Source organism: Drosophila navojoa, chromosome 2 (genome assembly GCF_054131105.1).
Source record: "Drosophila navojoa isolate 15081-1374.11 chromosome 2, UAZ_NAV_1.0, whole genome shotgun sequence".
NCBI lineage: Eukaryota > Metazoa > Arthropoda > Insecta > Diptera > Drosophilidae > Drosophila > Drosophila navojoa.
The window spans coordinates 20065597-20085660 of record NC_142890.1 but is presented as its reverse complement, the minus strand read 5'-3'; the positions used below and the strand labels follow the sequence as shown (position 1 = coordinate 20085660).

Below are 20064 nucleotides of genomic sequence, written 5' to 3'. Positions count from 1 at the left end.
GTGAGTGTGAGTGCTTGTATAGTTGTTTGTGGACATGGCATATGTGGCTACCCATTACAATGCGAGCAACAACTTGGGCACCACAGCAGCAAAGATGTGGCACAAGACGAGCGAAAATAAATGAAAGTTTATGTTATAAAATGCCAAACTCTGGCACACAATCTATTGGCAAAAAGTCAAGCGAAACAGCAGTCGCAGCAACAACTACAACAGCAACACCAAAACTGTTGACAGAGGCGGCTGAAAGCACAGAGAGAGAGAAGAGTTAAAGCCAGAGAGGATCGAGCACCAAATGCCCTTATAGGTGCAAGAAAGAGAGCAAATATTAATTATTGTTGTATAAAAATTTACTGTTCTTTATGCAAATAAACTTCCAGGGCATATATGATTATGTTTAAGTAGGTAAAATACAACACAAAAAATAAAAAATAAAAATAAATAAAGTACAACAAAGTCTTCCATATCTTAAAAAACATTAAATTAAATATTAAAAAAAAATATATATATTAATAAAATAAATGTGATTATTATTTTTGTAAATATTGACAATGAAAGTCATGTTGTTTTTATATGAAACACTTTGCATTGGGTAGGTATATATACCATTTAAGTACAGCTGCGATTGCAAAAATAATTGTGCGAGTGTAGGGATAAAGTAACTCAATATAGACATCTAAATTAATATCAATATGTAGTAGAGTATGATTTAAAATTAAATGTAAAATATTGAGTTTATTATTGGCTTAATAGTTCGACATTTAATTATATTTCATTTACCATATAAATAAATTAAAAGTCCTTTTTGTTTATCAAGAATATATTCAAGGAGTTTAGGCTCTACAAACTTATTTACAAAGTTAGACAACCCCAAGTGAGGGTATTTGGAGTGAAAGAAAGTGTAGGCCAGAGGCGGGTGTTATTGTTGCTGTAGTTGTTGCCCACAGGCATAAAATAGCGCATATAAGATAAAGGATATGTGCCAGTCTCCCACTCCCGCTCACCCTCTCTCTATCTATCTCCCTCTGTGCTGTTGCAAAAATGTAGCAAGAGTCAACATATGGCGTTAAAGATGCGAACGTGCAGCGAATCCTTGAAGTTTTTCCTACATACAATTTTTTCAGCTCTATTTTTTTTTTTCGCACCCTCTCTTGGCTGTTGGTCTAATTTAGCAGCTGGTCCGGCCTTTAAGCTGCACACATCGGCATTAGTATTGGCAACAGGCGGGCTTATTTAATTTTGCTGGCAACTGTTACCTTAATCTGCGTGCCGCTCTCCCCCCCTCAGAAACTTTATTTGCAACAGCCTCAAATATTTGCCTGACATTGCAAACAGAGCCGATTCTCCTATACAAACCGAGCCGAGGTCGACTAATCAAAAATTGATTGATATATGCCGTAGTTGATTCAAAAATATTATTGCGCTTTATTGCATAACGGTAAATAGCAATATTTGACACACACATTTCAAAAGGACTGGCCAACGGGGCCAACGGCAAAGGCCAGCCAAACAAGTTTTTAATAAATTGAAACCAAATATACATACGACGATTAGGCTTCCGAGGTTCCGGTAGTCAAATCCAACAAATCTAACTAAGGCAGACCAAATGTCATATTTTGCATAGACTTTTGTTTGAAAATTTAATAAAACTGAAAGCCATGGCCCGTAATGGATGCAAGGAGGTTAAGTAAATAGTTTCTGAAATTTACTTTTATTACATTTTAGTTGACTATCAAAGCAACAGCCAATGGATATAATTGAGGTCACAGTTGTATACCCTGCACGGCGGGGTGTGCATAAAGGTGAGTATGAAATTTTAAAGTCAGTCTTTTGATAATATTCGTTGATAAAGCTGAGCACTCTAGCTGAATATTTTATTAATTTTTATAATAAATGAATGAAGAATCATTGTCAAGAAACTCTTTTATTAATATTGGAATAATATTCAATCATATTCATCATATACAAAATTATTCAATCTGAAATTCTAGCTCTGTTGTTAGAGCCATTCCATGCAGAAAAGAGGAAATTTTCCCGCTTCAGTCATTTCATGATATATATCGAACCGAGTCATTTGCTGACTGATGTTAAGCATATACTAATCTACAGCCTTTTGTAGGATATTCGTAAGCCACTCTCACTTATGCAGCTCTTTCGTTGTAGTTCACAAAAGATTTTTCTCTCCGTTATTGCTATTTGGTATTTAAATGGAATTTTAAATGCATGCTTTGCAGCAATAGATAGCTTTCTCACTCTTTCCTGCTCAAGCTCACCGTCACTCTCTCTCTCTCTCTCTATCTCACTCTCTCACTCTCCCTCTCTCTCTGTGTGTGTGGGTGTGTGTGAAAGTCAGTGTAGCTTGCTCTAGTAAGTTTTGTGGTAAGTCACTAGCCTCTCCGGTCAGCTTTGGGTTCCATCGACCAGGCACGAGGCATGAGGCAACAGGGATAAGGCACCAGGCAATCACCTCAACCTGCTGTCATCTGCATATTATCAATAAACGTAGCTGGAGGCCAACTGATTTCATCTGACGGCAAAGACATTCAATTGTCTAGCAGGAGATACGAGTGGCTGCATTGAGCAGCAGCTGGAGCAAATGATTTTGTCATTTGTAGTGATTCACATGCACATTTGCAGCAAGTTGACGGCACTCTCTATGCGAATCTCAATTAGAGCAGTTAACGATAAAACCGAAAGCGAAATCAATTCTGTATTGAATCACGCAAGATTCGTCGAAATTTGATTGAGTCAACTTCAATGATCTACGTTGGGCATGCGGAAAAATTCTATGCCCTTCTATGCGCTTCTCAATGATGCTGCTAATTAAGGCAGGCGAGAGGCCTGCGGCCAAAATGTGTACATTTTGAAGACAAATTCGAGTCCGTGCCAACAATATGGCAATAAACGAATTTTCGTTTATAACAATGCAAGCTGGCCGAAAACCCAGTCACATTGGGTCACTGTCCGGTCGCCAGTGTAGGCAAACTGCGTGCAACCACATGCAATTTTGTTTGGATATCTGCTGCAGGCGCTCTGGCGGCATGTGGCCAGGGTCGGGGCGCCATCTAGTTGCAGCTGGAGACCAAATGCCACTGCTGGCGAGGGCGCCGAGGCAGGCGGAGGGACTATGCGGGAAGCTGGCACTGCTATTTGTATTTTGTTGCAGGACATGATGTCATTGGGCATATCCTCTGAGCGCACAGAAAACGCAGCTAGAGCGACCAGGCTGCAGGCTAGCAAATTTTATTGAAAATAGTCTATGCGAAAAATTCAAAACGGCACATTTGGGTCTTGATTGCCTGGCCGAAAATCAGCAAACGGAAGCAATACTGATACAGCATTCATTCACCTTCCTTATGGAGAGCCATGGTTTCCCACTGGGAAATATTGGATTCTTGGAATTACTATTCAACTAAAAATGCCAAATGATTTTGGGCCAGTTAATTAACAATTGATATGGCGAAATAGCCGACTCGCACGTGTGGAGCGTATTAGTGTTACGTCTAAACGTAACGATTGAATTCGATTTGTATTTGGTGTGAGAGCTAAGTAAATCTTATCAGCCCCAAGCAAGTGGGCAATCGTCTTGGCCGTCTCTGCTCGCAGCTTTCAGTCGATGTCTGCACACAGGCAGCTCAACATGTCCGCCTGGGCCGTCTCCAACACGAACCTCAGTGACGCCATACCAAGCGCGACTGGCGCCACAGGATCCAGGCACCGGCGGCTGATACGTGTGGCCTGGCAGACGCTGGCCGCCAAATGCCAGCAGCTGACCGAGTTCTTGAAACGGGAGACGAATAAACCACTGCCAAAAGAATTGCGTCGATCGCTGCGTCTGAATAAATCGGCCAAGCGGAAGGGCTATCAGCACTATGAGACTGAAGCAGATAAACAGTAAGTGGAACTCACGCAGATAAGCCTGCTATTATTGTTTACCTCGACCACATATTTATTATAGATATCTAATATATTTGTTTACTTATTAGACGCATCAAGGATTACTTGAATCAGCCCATTAATCTGTCTGTTCGCTTGGGACCCGCCTACGACTACAGACCTTCCAATTCATAGCCAAAGCAGAAGCATAGCTCTAAGATGTAGAGAAATTAGTTAATTGTATGAGCTTTAAGCATATATTTTGTTTTCCAACTAGCGGTGTATTTATAAAGCTTTAATAAGAAACCTGAACTGCATTCAGTATATTTTCTTGTCAAACTGTTGAGCTTTTATGGTAACTTAAGCTTTAGTGCTTTAGGTTTTATAGTACTTGACCAGCGCTGCCAGTTTAGCCTATTTCAGTCTAGATTTGGCTATTGAATATGAGTACGGAATGGAATAGCCTGAAATTGTGGCAGAACTCGAACGACGAAGAACAGACGAACCGAAGATCATTAAAGTTGTCTATAGAGAGTGTTCTCTCTCTCTCACTTAAGACTCGACTGCAACGACTCCTACCTGGCACCGAGCACAACATTTGAGTGCAACTAAGGGCTTGAGTGGGCGTCGCCTTATATAAAGGGCTGCAGCTACAGAATTTCTTCAGTCACCTGGTTGGAGTCTTCGGGCAGTGACGTAAAGTGAAGTTTGTGATCGTTCAGCTAGGTATTAAAGACTTCGAGGACTTGGAGGAAATACTTATAGGAAACACTAAGAGGAAATACTAAGAGGAAACACTAAGAGGAACCACAGAGGAAATACTACAATTTATAATATTTATCTTTGATTTTTTTATTGTATTATGATGAGAAAAAAAAATTCGTTGCAAAGAATTTGTGAAATTTGTATATTTTCTGCTTTTCGTATGCCTACTTTTATCCACAATTCAACTTATTCGAAAGCTCAACAGCTGGCAGAACTGCGCTTGGCAGCTTTAAGCTTTTACTGCAACAAAGCTTTCCTGTCTTAGCTTTCGGAACGCTTAGCTAAAATTGAAGCACACTATAAACTGACGGCGCGTTTGCAGCTCTTGAAAGCTTTTGCATTTTGCCGGCTGTGCTCTTGGCTTCGCTCAGCAAAAGTTTGTTGCGTTTGCTCTTAACCCAGTCAGCGTTGGCCTCTCTTAAACGCGCCCACACAAAAGTTTATTGCCCCGCTCCGAGCAAGTGAACGTGTCTGCGCACGCTACGCCAGCAAGGCATATTGATTTGTTGCCAGGCAGAAACAGGTGTTAAACAAAAAACAATAGATATAAATCTAAAATTATATTCAACTATATTATTACTAATTTATTAATTTTAAAATTAAGTATGAGCAACTAATAAATTACTTCTTATAATATATATAATCTTAACAAATACAATTTTAAAAAATTCTAAAAAGACTGAATAAAAATAATAATAAAAAAATAAATAATAACTAATTTATATATTTTATTTAAACATGAATAGTGTTGCTTTGCAGTGCATTCACAGCTTCATATAGCTCAATCGAGTGCGTCAACTTTTGCCGAAAGCATTGGCTGGGTTTTCCTTGCCGGAGCTCCAGCATTTGGATTTTGTACGCGCTCTCCCCCTTCCACAGTCTGTCTCTCTGTATCTCTTTCTTTCTCTCTACACAAACATACACATCTGAGTTTCGCTTTGTCCGTAACCATGGAACCACAAATACACACACACACACACACACACGAGCACCACCAAAGCGTAGTCTCCTCTTTTTATGTCAGCTTAGTGTGAAAAACGTGTTCAACGCGGAAATGACATTGAGAGTGAAATTTCATCTAGGTGCATAAAGTTCAAAGGCATAGGATAAAAAAAAAAATAATTAAAAAAAAAATATATATAAAATAAAATAAAAGATAGCAAATAAATTCCAGACAAGACATTTAAATAACAACTAACTGTTACAAAGCGTTAATAGCATTCGTGTTATGTAAAGTTAAACCAAATGTTTAGTATTAAGCCAACTCAGCTGCTTGTGCAATTTGCTATTTGACAAACGAAATCAAATTCGACAAAATTCATTAAAAACAAAAACAAACAACATGAAGATCATTTCAACCCTTGTGTATTTGTTGGTGTCATGCTACAAGTTCTTCAAGAAATTTCTGTGAGTTGAATTAGATGAAGGGCATGCCCCGGCATTTAAATAAATTATTGATAAAACAACAAATCGCATGACAAAGTGACTTTGAAACAACAATACAACTATAACAACAACTACATTTGCCTCCAGCGACTACAGCAGCAATAAAAGAAATCCATTTGCATGCCATTGGATTTTTCCGCATTCACCAGGTTCAGCCAGCATATTGTATATTTTCTTTGTGCATTTATTAAGCCATTTAACGGTTACCTTCTTTATTTTGTTTATTTATCATATTGTGTAATATTTTACAATAAATATTTGTGACTTTGATTTCAATGCGTCTGAAAGAGCTATTCGAACTGTCAAACCGTGAGAGTGAGAGTGCCAGCTGAGAGCAGATTCGGCTATGCATCTCTGTTTGGCTCTCCCTCTCCCTCAATCGCACTCTCACTCTCAATCTCAATTGCGGATTCGGTTTGTTTGGGTTTGACGCCGCTTTATATATAAGTGTGTGTGTGTGTGTGTGTTTGTTTGCTTGTGTGAAGGCGTGTGCGGCTAGTACAAATGAGCTTTTAATTAATATAACGGCACTTTGTGTATCCGTGTGCGTGTGTAACAAACAATAAGAAGCACATCAGCAGGCCTTGTTGAGGGCGTTGCCTGCACGATTCCATCAGCTTTTGTTCTCCAAATGGTATCCTTTTGTTGCGCTGCGTTTCGGGGTTGAATCACCTCGACTAGAGGCGAGCCGGCAATTATGTTTATATGTGTATGTATATATGTTATATATTCAACGAATGTGGTATGGCCCAGAAGAATAGTTTTAGGCTTATTTCCCAGGGTCAAGTTAGGTATAGAATATACATATATAACAAATTAAAAACTTCATACGTAATATACCAAAATTGATCCAACAAATTTCAAAACTTCCCCAAGCTGTGCTATTCAACTTTCCATTCGCGTTATCAACTAGCATTATTGTTTTGGAGTTCACGAACCGAAACTCCAGACACGTATCCCAACCCATTGTTCGATGAGTCACTATCCGCTTTCTTTGCTTAGAGTAAAAACTATTTATTCATTTGTTGACGACAAAACAGGTCTGAAGATTCAACCTCAGTTTATATGTTAATTGTATTTCTAATTTGCATTGATTTTCTAATGTTATGTTGTCGACATCATATTTACCTTGCTTTGATAAATCCAGGGACTCCCTTTCCACGTTGATTACGGGCCCAGTCGCATGCCTATCGCTGACCAGTCGAAAGCCCGTATACCTTACCTACCCCAAGCCCATTAACAATTTAATTAAAATGCCCCATTGTATACAAAGCAATTCATCAAAAACAAAATCTGTTCAAGCCGGCATAACAGCGCTATAATCCAGCCCAGTTGGCAGTCCACACTCGACACGGCAGCGCTACTAGAAATCACTTTCAGTGATAAGTCAATACGGATCAAATTCCAAATTGTAAACATATTTATGATACATACATACATACATACAGACGTACAGACAAACGAAGAAGCATATTTATATAGTACACACTCATGGCACGCTTACGTTGCCCAAATTGATAAGCCGGACTGCTGTTCGGCGTAAACAAAAAAAATAAATAAATATACATATAAACAAAAACAAATCACTGCAGCACAATGAATATATATATATGTGTATACAAACATATTCACATATGTATGTATGTAGAGATCGTTCCGGAGCATTTGAGGTAAATGTGCCGCATGCCACGTAGGTAGGATAAATGGAGTTCAGCAAGGCCGTCAGCTAGGCCAGTGGTTATCTAATCGCCACCGGCTAGACCACTAACTGCGAGCCATAAAGGACTGAAATGCAAGCATTGCTAGCACTGCTAATCAGCCGAACAATAGTGCTCTAGACCCAATACCCTCGATAGGCCCCACTAGATCGATCAGCCATTGCTATATACATATGTATACACCTTATAAGGTTTGCTGAATTGCGGCGTATATATAGCCACTTTCAACTAAATCATTCCGATTCACACTGGACTCCTGGTTCCATACGTCACTTTCGCCGTTCGTCCACTCGCTGGCTAGCCGTGTGCCTTATCTCATGGAACGTTCGCTGGCTTCGTAAATATTAATGTTCGGCCACTTTATGGCCATGTTCCGATAAGGTCGATGACAAATTCCATTTTTGCAAATTTCAAGTAGCGCCCAGCACAAAATTAGTTGCTCATGTGGTCTTTGATAAGATAACGACTCCGTCATGCCAGACACGAGAGCCTCAGGTGCAGACGCCGCAGACCGAATCTCAAATCTTATCGAATGCAATTTTATGATAGGCCTGGGTGTGGCTCGACCCACAGCGACTTTTTAAAGTTCTTTACTGCCATGTTAAATAGAGTAAATTGAATAAATTATAGCGTATTATAAATGTGTATATACATATACGTCATTAAAATACTAATGAAGTATTAAAAATAACTTTTAAATAAATAAAAAAAAATATATATATATATATTTTTTTTTAATGATTATACATTTAGAATGTACTAAAGTCTAGAATATATTTTATATAAAGAAGAAATAAACACATAAAATTTAATTTTTAATATATAATTTATATATAGTATTGCTTAGAGCATATTAAATAGCTTTGAATTTTTAGAAAATTATATAAATAATTTTTAGAAAATAAATATATTATGGTATAATATATGATGGGCAATATCTATGTAAATCACATAGGTTTCATTTTTAATAATAAATATAATATTAATATATTTGAATCCCATTAACAACAAACACCCTTCAACACCCGCAAATAACCTAGATTTGGCTTTTACAGCACCTGCTTGCCTTACAAGTTCGGCGGGAATCAGCCATTGAACTGGAGGCACTTGAGATGTCAGATAGTCAAACTATAAGTGAGAACACCAGAGAGGCAGAGGCAGGCTGGCATAGTGATAGGCACGCCACAAGAGAGAACGATTCAAGTGAGAGCATTTTGTAAGTAATTTGCTCACATTGTGCAATGCTCTGAGCATACCAGAGCAATTGCTGCTCCACTCGCCTCTGGTGCTGTGCTCTGTGTGCTGTATCCTTATCAGCTAGCAAGTGGCGAGCGAAGAGCGCCATTTAGCGCCCTCTATAAATGGTGCAAAGCACAAAGTTTTGCTTTTAGTTCTTTGCGGTTTGGCTGGGCGTGTGAATCGCTGACCCACAGTTCAAAAAGGCCCTGCAGGAGCCAATTTGCTTAACGTTGTGAATTTCGCGTTCGCTTGATCTGAGAGCAAATTTAACTAGATTCACTCGATTCCAATTTGGATAATGTGTTGTGGCGTGGCTCTGGCATAAAAATGGTGAGTTGAATCCTTGCGAGACTCAAAGAGACCCCATTGACCAGCTGCCCCCCCGCCCGAACCACTTGCAAATGCGTAACGATGCCCGGTGACCCGGCAATCTACAGCATAGTTCTAGTAGTGCTGGACTTCGTCAACTTTAGGCGGAGAATGTCAGTCTAGGCCGGTGCAGAACCAGTTATTTCCAAAGCGCGATATGCGCGTCCGACCATGTGCCCCAATGCTGCTGTTGTATAACGAAATCTCTCTGTTAATCGTTTCGTTTCACTCGCAAAACAAAGGGTACTTGTGCATATAATATGTGTAACCGAGTCGTACAGCTGGCGATGTTCTACATATGCCTGGCAACAACAAAAAGGGCGCTAGCTTCTGTTGCAATCGGAAAAATCTAACTAAATATGCAAAAAAAAAAAAAAAAAAAAAAAAAAAAAAAAAAAAAAAAAAAAACAAAATTATTGCGATAAGACTTTCGTAATTTATGGCAGACCGAGGAACTTTTTCAAATAAATTATGAGGCGAGTGCATAGTTCATTACAAGCGTTACTCTCCCATTGTTTATATTACCCAATGCCTAGTGCCTAGGGTATCTGTTTATTGAGTTACTTATTACAAAGGCGCACTCACAGGCCGTCTGCCGATAAGGTTATCAATTAGCTAGACGACGACACGTATTATGGGATTAGTAATGTGCCCGCTAAGCAAATGTGAGTAGGGCTCGATAATGTGAAGGACGATTGATCAGCTTTCGCTTGGCAGCCGACGCCCAGGTGTCCAGCTGCCCCGAGAGTTGATTGCTCACTGCCAAGTTCAAGAGACAATCTCAACATGTTGACGAATCGCTAGACATATATAATATATATATTTAGCCACATGAAAATCGTATGTAGTTGCGGTTGTCTGTGAGATATAAAAATAAAATTCAATGACGGACGCTGCGCTTGTTAAGTTTGCTCCGCTTTCCGTGCTACATTGCCAAAAGGCAAAAAGGCAATGAGAAATAAATAAAATTGTAAAATTAAATAGAAATTAGTGTGTTATCTTCAATTAGCATCCGGGCTCTAAGTGGAAACAGCACTGCCTAATGCTAATTAGTAGGAAGTTTAGTGGGAGGTCCAAGTCCACGTAGATATCTAATCAACATCATCTTGGGGTATGTATTGTTAGCAGCAACGGTATATTGATTATCTACCTCACGCTTATCAGCTGAACTAACATTATAAATAACCAGCCAGCCAAAATATATTGAACCCAATTTATGTTGATCTAGAGCAAGAAGTCGAATTTTTATTTGCAGCCGCAAAGAATGCAACAGTTTTTATAGTTTTATGTTTTATTATATAAAATGGGATTTCTATAAGATATATTCATTTTAAATAAATGTAACTAATCAGTAAATATTTTTTAAATATTTATGGAATATTTTTATTATATTGACTCGACTTACTTAAACAACTATTCCATTTTTTAAATAATTTAATCATGCTATACTTAACGAGGCTTTACTGTATTTAGAGAGCATATCTCTATGATATCTCTTTATTAGCAAACGCAATGATAGAAATTTTACATTTGCATATTGCGGAAATAAAGGTTTTTTTCTATTATTAGATCAATTAAATAAAATGAAACAGTTGGAAATGCATTTAATTCGTACTTGAATGAATGCAAATCGTGACGGGCAAATAAAAAATGTCATGAAAATTTATTAGCAGCGATTGCTGAGGAGGTGAAATTAAGAGAGCGAAAGAGAGAGAGAATGAAAGTGTTACGATAATTTAGAATATAAATATATACTAGAAATAAAATACGACAAAATGAAAAAATTAAAATTAATATTAGGGGAGATCAGAAATAATGATGTACTAATTTCTTTAAGGTGCGATATATTTAATTTAAATTATCACGCTCTGTCAAACAGCCAACTCACTTTAGCTGTTAACATATTTTATATTAATTTATTATGGAATGAAGTAGTAGAATGAAGCCAAAAGATTATGGCTATACAAAATGAAAAATGGAAAAAGTGATCGTATTTAGACTTACAAGTGCGCTTTACAGAACATAGAATGAGTCAATTAATTGCAACATTTATCATTAGCCGAGTGCAGCAAAGTTTAACAGCTGCCAATCAGCTGCAGGTAGTTCCACGTGCAGTCTACATTGTAATTGGATGTGGATAGATTAATAATCAGATTAGAGCAGATTGATTCTCTTGCCACTAATCAACGACCACGTCAAAGGAAAGCCAATAAAAATAATAATAATCATTAATATGAATATGACGTGAAACATTGTCTGTTTCATTTCGATTTTATTTCTATATACAATTTTTGGTTGCTAAATGCGTGTTTTGACATTTTGGAAAGTGTGCGAACAAAATCTCGTTTGCCTTAACTAGAGGAGCGCACAGCCAGAGAGCAACCGAGTCATGTACTTATGACTGTACAGCAGCAGCAGCAGCAACAGCAACAGCAACAGCAACAACAGCAATAACATCGGCAGCAACAACAATGGCAAAACATAAGCAACAATTAATGAGCAGCGGGCAGCGGGCAGCATCTGGCAGCGAGACAGCGAGGCAGCGTCCACTTGATTGCCTCGATCTGGCTAGAGCCGTCCAAAGATATATAAATGAGGAAAAGCAACGCACGCGCGTATTAATACATTGGATGTTCGGTTCTAAACGCGCAACGGTCGTACGAATAACGCGCATACGCCGCGTGGCCACTGATTTAAGCTGAATATTGACGACAGTGAATAGTGACAGAGAGTGCAGTAGCAACAGTAAATATGGACACCAACAGTGACAAGCAGCAGGAGCAGAGACTGGGCCATCGCCGCCAGCCAGCGCTGGGCAAGGCCATGCCCGTCACAGCCCTGCTGCTCAATCTGGATCTGGCGCAGAGCAATAGGCCAAGTCATGCGCGCAGCGCACCAGCTGGCCCACTGGACGAGGATGAGCCGCCGCCGCGTTACTTCAGCATAGCCGAGGAGCTGCAGCAGCCGCCGTCGCCCAGCGAGAACAAGGCCACGGAGCCAGCGCTGCTCGGTGTGGAGAAGCCGGCAGTGCCCTGCCTCAACTGCTGCCAGCGAGCGCCGTTGGAGCTGAGTGGACCCGGCCTGGCCATCAACGAGATGTGCCAGCGCCTGTGCAGCGATGAGTGTCGACGCGGCCTCAGCTTGACTGGCTGCCTGGCCACCCGGGATGCCGAGCAGCTGCGGCAGGATTTCCTGAAGCAATACGAAATTGCGGAAGCGCTGGCCAAGACCTCGGCAATGACCTCGACCACGCAAATGAAACAGCGGCTCGCCGCACGCAAACTGGAAATGGATATCGAGACGCAGGCGGCAGCCGCTTCCACAGAGCCAGCCTGGCTAACCACACCCAGCGACAAGGCGGCAGCAACAACAGCTGCTGCTGCTGCTAGCGTTGTTGTTGCTGCTGCTGCTGCCGCTGCTGCTGCTGCTGCTGGAGACACGTTGCCGCCAATCGCTGATTATGAGCAGCCGCCGCCGCGAGATTTGCTGTTGTATCTTGTGAGGTGAGAGATAAATGCGAGCAGGCGTGCTCCACTCAAAACTTGTTGCTGCCGCTGCCGCTGCTGCTGCTAGCCAGCGGCTATGGCGTTTATAAATCAAGTTCATGGCCAATGCTGACAGAGTGTCAAGTGTTCTTAGCCACTGTGAGGCCCCAATCCACTTGGCTTCAATCAAAAATAACATAACTAACCTTGCACAATTCGTGCGAAATGCGAAAATGTATCTATCTATATATAAGCCACAATTACAAGAGCTCTGGCAGCGAACAGAAGCGAACGCCGATAGATAATGAGCTATTGTGTCTCTTACAGCTATGAATAATTGTATCAAGCATTTGTCGTATTATAAATACCTATAGATATATTGCTGACTTGAATTGAATCTCTTCTTGAACTTGAAATTGCAGTTTTCATATTTGCTTTATAAATAATTTGAATTGTTGTTTAGCCAAATGCAGAGTAGCTTCGTTGACTTTTGCAGTTAGCTAGCGGCTTCAGAATCTAATTTTAACCAACGATTAGATAAGCCAGCCACATATTTACGGCACTTAGATATAAATTTTTATAGCCTGAGCGCAGTTAAAGGCTTTTGTTAAAATGTATGCAAGAGACTGAAGCAGGCGCGGCTGATCCCATAAAGCATATTTGTATAAGCTCTACTGTCTGGCTTTTCTTATGAATGCAGCTGATGGTTGTAAATTATAAAACTATATTCTAGTAGATTTACATAGTGCAAACACGAGTTTACTTTGTATGAATAACCAGGATTCTGGATGCCTTCCCCAAAAATACTAATGAATTGTTAGCTGGTCTATAAGCACATCTGGATATCATTATTGAACTTGATTCAAATTGTCTTGAGAGGTAAACTAAGTCAATGTTTACTTTCTCATAGTTCAGTCCATAAAAGCAGCTGCTGCGCATTTTATGAATGCTATAAAGAAAGTGAAGAATGACTGAAATAGTACTTTTAGCAGAATCATATAAATATGAAGGAAAAAAAGTAGTAGCAGTATGAAAATAAAGTGATCTGTTTAAATGTTCTGTATACAATATATTTTAAAAATATATATATATACTATACTATATTTTTCGTTGTTTAGTTGCCCGAGTAACTAATATTCACATTCTATTCCGAGGGAATAAAAGTTTGATTTATGGTAAAACTTGTGTGAATCCCTACAGCTGCAATATTAAGTAGTTATTTTTTTTTTTTTTTTTTTTTTTTTTTTTTTTTTTTTGCCCCTAAAGAAAATATTTCATTAATGTGAAGTGCTTCTATAGCTTCAAACTATAAATGAAATTAAAATGATTAAAATAGAAAGGAAAAAACTTAGTAATGCAAATATTTTATATACATACAAATATTATATTTGCATAGATACACTTTAACATCTATTATTAAGGCGAATTTTGAGTGTATTATTTTGTATATTCTTTAATTTGCGAAAGAAGTTCTATTATCATTTTTTTCACAATAGATTTTGACAGTAAGAATTTTGAATCTTGAACTGGTTTAAGTTAATTTAGTGCTCGACTCCGACAATCCATATATATGTATGATAATATACTATCTGAACTTAATATGCAGCCGCAGCTGCGTGTCAACATACAAATTGGCGATTTTGAGAGCGGGTCACGTGGCTGTCGATAGCAATGGGTGTCTGGTATTTGAGTATCTGCGATTCGGTATCTATTATGCAGTGCAAGTGGTTCGACATGTGCAAGTCCCTCCGTCCCACCGTCTCGAAACTAACCAATCGACTAATGCTTATCCCATAATTCTACTCTATTCTTTTTAGGAAATACAGCTTGAACCGCGTCTCTTTGACATTGCCATATTGACACTAAATATAAAACATTTCCAGTTAATCTAGTGCTGATAAAGCTGAAGCAGCTAAAGCCTAAATCGAAACTAAATCGTAATCTGAATCCAATCAAAGCGATTTACAGTTAAAAGACGTTTACTTAATTAACCTAAGCAAGAATAAGGCGTGCAAAAACCCCAGCAAAATGGAGTTCTTAATGAAAACATCGCGTTTGATTGTCACTGCGAAGACTTTTGCGCGTCGTGTGGCGGTGCCCATACCCAGGTAACATAACAACGAAAAGATACAGTATCTTTAAGTGGCAGAGCAGATACCTGGGTCGGATTCATTACGCATGTAACTGCGTTGTTGTATAAATTGCGCTCGTCTATCCCACATTCAAATATATGTGTATCTGTATATCTTTCGCCTGCAATATATGTTCTCAGATATGCGCATTTCTGTCTGGCTGCTTGCCTCTCTATCTGTCTGTCTGTCCGTCTGTCCGTCTGTCTGCGATTTGCATGCGAGCACAAATTTGTTTAGGCATAAATCAGTTTGGCCATTAGAGTCATGCCCAGCGTCCGTTCAGTCGTATTGGGAAAATATACTTTTGTTTTCATTACAATACGAAACGAAAGTGAGACAATGGCGTGCAGCTCCATGTGAATGTATCTACATACATAAAGAATGCTACGCATAAATATTTACCAAGCTGCCAGCTAGCGATGTAGCTTATGCGATTCTTGATGTTCTTGTTCTTATTCGTATTCTTATTGTTGTTGTTGTTGTTGTTGTCTTTGTTGTTACGCTGCTCAGTTTTCGCGCAACTGAGCAACGCACGTGAGTAGAACGTATTGATCTTGTTCTGTATCTTGCAGATACATCTCACTTTATGTGCGCTCGACTCGATCTCTGTGTATGTGTGTGTGTGTGCATGTGTGTATACGTTGAAATACTCGTTTATGCGTGCCTGCTCTCTTTCTCTATCTCTCGATCCCTCGCCATCTCCCTCACACACACACTCTCTTTGTCGCCCTGCCTCGCTCACGCTCTTCTGCTGCTCTGCCTGGCTGATCTCTAATAAAACGCCGCACTTCAGTTGCCATTCAGTTTCGCAAATGTCGCTTACAAGCGCACTTCGCACAATTTTCGGCATAACCCACAATCCAAACAAAATTCACCCAATTCCCAACCACCGACACCACCAACAGCACCACATCTCGCTACAGCCGCATCTCGCTACCGAATCTGTTGGCCACATGGAGCAAGCGCTGCAATTGAAACGCGCCAACAAGGCGCCCTGCAAGAACGACCGCAAGGCCTTCCTGCAGCGGGTGATGCTGACCAGGTGAGACTGAGAGTCACCCATCTATTGATTGATTGCGTTGCCAAAACGATCCCAACTGGTTTCTAACCGCTGGCCCGAAAACCAGCTAAACAGCTGTAAAGCTATTGACCGAGCGACATTTTTTCTTGCCTTTTTTTTTTTTGTTGCTTGCGTCGTCTTGACTCGTCCGAATCGATTCGTGTGGGTGGGCATGAATCGTTCTCTAGCTTGTGAAAGCTGCGCTCGCGTTCGTTTAGCCCGAGCTAAATACTTGCTCAGAATTTTCTCACCTAAGCCCGCAAATTATGATGCTCAAAGAGTTTACGATCCTCGTAACAGCAACAGAATAAAGAATCATAACATTCTGGATAAGAGAAACCCAAATATCATGTTCGATACGAAACCTCAGTAACAAATCATTTAGACTGCAACTAAATATCTAAATTTCTTCATTATATTCCAAAATATTCAATATAATGCATAGACAGATGTAAATATTTATAAATAGTAAATAGAACAAATGTTCTTTCTATGTAAATAACAGAATGAATTGCAAAATTTGGTATAGAAATTACAAATAATATATAGTTTTGTTTATAGAGCTTGTTGCTAAATTCCTTAAATCGATATCCATTCATGATTCCATCAAATTTGAAGTATTCGAAATATTCTTCTCAAGATTAAATTCAATGTTTTCTTTCAGCAGAGTTGAAAGTTCTATGGCAGAGTTCAACGTTAGCAAAAGGCATAGTCACAGCTTATTTATTTTCAGCATAATTCTACGAAAGATTCTGTATAGAAAACCGAAAGAGCTGTGAGTATCGTTGATCAAATTGTTTACGAAAAATGCTGCAATGCTGTAAAGATGCCAATTGTTGCTATTGTTGTTGTTATTATTTCTTGTTCTTCTCCCATTTTATTTTCTTTTCATTATATTTTGCTGTGATGGGTGCTGCTATTATTGTTATTATTGTTGTTGTTGTTGTTATAGGCATTGATTGTGTCATACAAGTTTAATCTTAGGTTTCGAAGTAATTTAGAATATTTACTCTAAACATTCCGCATCAGCAATGAATTTCTTAGTTATGACATTGTTCAAATTCCAATTGAAGTAAGCAACAATATCTCATTTTGTTTATATTTGCCATGTTTTTCACTTGTTATTCCTAGGATGGGCTCGTTCAACTCGGCGCCCAAAATAAACAATGTGGACTCACAAGACGATGGCCTGGAGCTGCCCAAGGGCCTAAGCACTGACGCTCTGCTCGACCATGTGCGACAGCTGCACGGCTCAGGCGTGGGCAAGCCCTCGCTGCTGAGCCGCTGCTTCCTCAGGCCCCCCCTGAACAGCGAAGACGTGACCGACGGCCTGCGTTGCCTCCAGCTGAACTCCGTCTCACGTGGTAAGCTCACACAAAGCAATCGCACTCCCAGCCGTTACTCACATCTCCGTCCCATCCACACACAGTTTGCAGTGCTCCCAGCGACGGCGCGCAGCACATTCGATTGCTGCAGTGGAACATTCTCTCGCAAAGTAAGTAAAATATGTGCACTCTGTTAAAATATATCTTTGTGTATATGTTTAGATATGAAAAAAAGACTAAAACAAAAATAATAAGAATTAAATTTATGTAAATCAAAATATAAAACAAATTCTAATATTAATTTAATATTTTTCTCTCCAAAAAAAAAAAAAAAAAAATGAAATAAAATAAAATTAAAATTAAAATAAAAATAAAACAGAAAGGTAAAAAAATAAATAAATAAAAATAAATTAAACTAAATAAAAACATTAAAAAATTTTTTAAAAATTTTCAATTTATGTAAAATTTATTATATATTTATTTTTTTATATTTTTTCAATAATTTTATTAGATAGTCAATTAATTTATAGTCTCTCAAAAGCTTATGAACGTGATCCATTTTATTTATCTATCGAATATTTACGGATTATAAAATAATAATAGGAATATAAATACAAATTTTAATCCAATATATATATAGAAATCATTAAATTCATCAATATCTTAAACAAAATTTTTTTAAGTACATATAAAAATATATAAAATATAAATCTTTTACAATGTCTCGTAATTTATTGCTAATCGTAATATCCGTAAATCTTTTCGCAGCTCTCGGCCAGCACAACGATGGCTTTGTGCGCTGCCCCGACGAGGCTCTAACCTGGCAGCATCGCAGGTACTTGATCGTGCAGGAGATACTGCAAAATCAGCCGGATGTTGTTTGTCTGCAAGTATTTATTTGTGCCCAGTGTTTGGTGGAATGCAGTCGCGCTTTAACATCTCGTTTGCTCTTTGTACCCGACAGGAGGTGGATCATTTCAAGTTTCTGCAGAATGTGCTGGGCAGCCAGAACTATGATGGCATCTTCTTTCCCAAGCCGGACTCGCCCTGTTTGTACATAGAGGAGAACAATGGCCCCGATGGCTGTGCCATCTTCTACAAGCGCGACAAGCTGCAGCTCATCGGCTATGACACACGCATCCTGGAGGTGTGGCGCGTGCAGAGCAACCAGGTGGCCATTGCTGCGCGGCTGCAGCTGAAGGCCACCGGCCGGGAGTTCTGTGTCTGCACCACCCACCTGAAGGCGCGCCACGGTGCTCTGCTGGCCAAGCTGCGCAACGAGCAGGGCCGCGATCTGATACGCTTTGTGAAGCAGTTCGCCGGCGAGAGTCCCCTGCTGCTGTGCGGCGACTTCAATGCGGAGCCCATTGAGCCCATCTATGCGACGATTCTCAGCTGCGATCTGTTCAAGCTGGGCAGCGCGTATGCGGACATTAAGCTGGAACGGGAACGGGAGCGGGAGCGGGAACGGGAACGGGCAGATCAGGAACAGCTGACGGCCAGCTGCGACGATCCCAATGAGCTCATTGCGCAGTCCATCAAGCGCGAGCCTCCGTACACCACCTGGAAAATTCGCGAAGATGGCGAAGAGTGCCATACCATCGACTATGTGTTCTACACGCCGCAGCAGCTGAAGGTGAGTGGGCGTGGCAGCAACTAAATTAAATAAAACACACTTTAATCTCCAATGATGTTTCGCAGATCAAGAACTGCCTGGAATTTCCGGCCGGAGAACAGATCGGCAAGAATCGTGCGCCCTGCTTTGAATATCCCTCGGATCATTTTTCGCTGGTCTGCGACTTTGAGCTGCTCGATGAGCCCCTTTCGGAAGACAAGAGCAAATCGCATGGCACCATACAGTAGAGCTTGTCCGTGCACGCAAACAGCTACACAAACACAAACAAAAACACACACATACAGCAATTACATAATAAATTGTGATATTAGCTCTTAGATACATTTTTAGCCATCTATACATAATATGTACGTACGATCCATACTATATATGAGCGTAGCACGGCAAAGCTTGCTAAGGCGAGACATCAATACAGACAGATTTCTCAATAAACGAGTGTAACTTTGTAGGATCAACTGTATGTTAAACTATAGAATAATTGGATTCAGATTTCATTTTTGATAACACGTAAGAAGGGGAGATTCTCACATTTAATTGTACAAGGATTCTGGCTGGAATTTGATATTAGTGTTTCTCTATACATTATTAACTTTAAATATTACTAAATGTCTATTTAAACTGTAAGCTTCATAGTGTATAAAATTTTGTGAATAATAATTTTTAGTAACTGTGTGGAGTCATCGAATCTGAACTTATTTTCCAGGAGACTAGATAGGCAATTTGATTTCCCTACAGATTAATTTATATTCTATTATTTAGATATTGGATTGGATACATGTTTATATACCTCTGCTAGTCAAGCTTCGAATATGAATTGGTTGGCCAAATCAGACCACTTAATCAAATGGAAACCGCTTTATCATAGTATCCACTCCTTTAGAGGGAAATCAATTAGTTGTATATGGTGACACACAAAAGAACGCCTGATTCTATACAAAGCTGGGCGGGAATCCAGCATTGGATCTATAAAAAAGTGAAAGTACAACAATTGATATAACAGCGTAGGTTCGACAGGC

General features: G+C 39.5%; 2 protein-coding genes across 8 annotated transcripts; both read left to right on the top strand.

The window, feature by feature from the left end:
• Window positions 1–3478: 3478 nt before the first annotated feature.
• On the top strand, window positions 3479–4197 carry LOC108659918 (uncharacterized). Its single transcript, XM_018113089.3, has 2 exons — window positions 3479–3891; window positions 3984–4197. The coding sequence occupies exons 1-2, from the start codon at window positions 3614–3616 to the stop codon at window positions 4066–4068; spliced, it is 363 nt and encodes a 120-aa protein (XP_017968578.1). The 5' UTR covers window positions 3479–3613; the 3' UTR covers window positions 4069–4197.
• Window positions 4198–5656: 1459 nt separating this feature from the next.
• On the top strand, window positions 5657–19728 carry cu (NADP/NADPH phosphatase nocturnin). 7 transcript variants are annotated; one of them, XM_089265252.1, is made up of 8 exons: window positions 5657–6045; window positions 14713–15003; window positions 16755–16862; window positions 17219–17451; window positions 17517–17582; window positions 18181–18302; window positions 18377–19048; window positions 19114–19728. In XM_089265252.1, the coding sequence occupies exons 2-8, from the start codon at window positions 14924–14926 to the stop codon at window positions 19273–19275; spliced, it is 1443 nt and encodes a 480-aa protein (XP_089121378.1). In that variant the 5' UTR covers window positions 5657–6045; window positions 14713–14923; the 3' UTR covers window positions 19276–19728. The 7 variants fall into 7 exon arrangements, with proteins under 7 accessions (XP_089121378.1, XP_017968569.1, XP_017968566.1 ...); XM_018113077.3 differs by lacking the exon at window positions 5657–6045 and adding an exon at window positions 8878–9371; XM_018113080.3 differs by lacking the exon at window positions 14713–15003 and having other exon boundaries at window positions 5659–6045.
• The last annotated feature ends 336 nt before the right edge of the window (window positions 19729–20064 follow it).

Bases quoted from the DNA above. Each gene is read 5' to 3' on its own strand.
- LOC108659918 (XM_018113089.3), top strand. From the start codon at position 3,614: ATGTCTGCACACAGGCAGCTCAACATGTCCGCCTGGGCCGTCTCCAAC. The intron at 3,892-3,983 runs GTAAGTGGAACT...TTTACTTATTAG, and splicing joins GAGACTGAAGCAGATAAACA to ACGCATCAAGGATTACTTGA.
- cu (XM_089265310.1), top strand. From the start codon at position 12,162: ATGGACACCAACAGTGACAAGCAGCAGGAGCAGAGACTGGGCCATCGC. The intron at 12,914-16,754 runs GTGAGAGATAAA...TTCTTTCAGCAG, and splicing joins TTGCTGTTGTATCTTGTGAG to AGTTGAAAGTTCTATGGCAG. The intron at 19,049-19,113 runs GTGAGTGGGCGT...GATGTTTCGCAG, and splicing joins ACACGCCGCAGCAGCTGAAG to ATCAAGAACTGCCTGGAATT.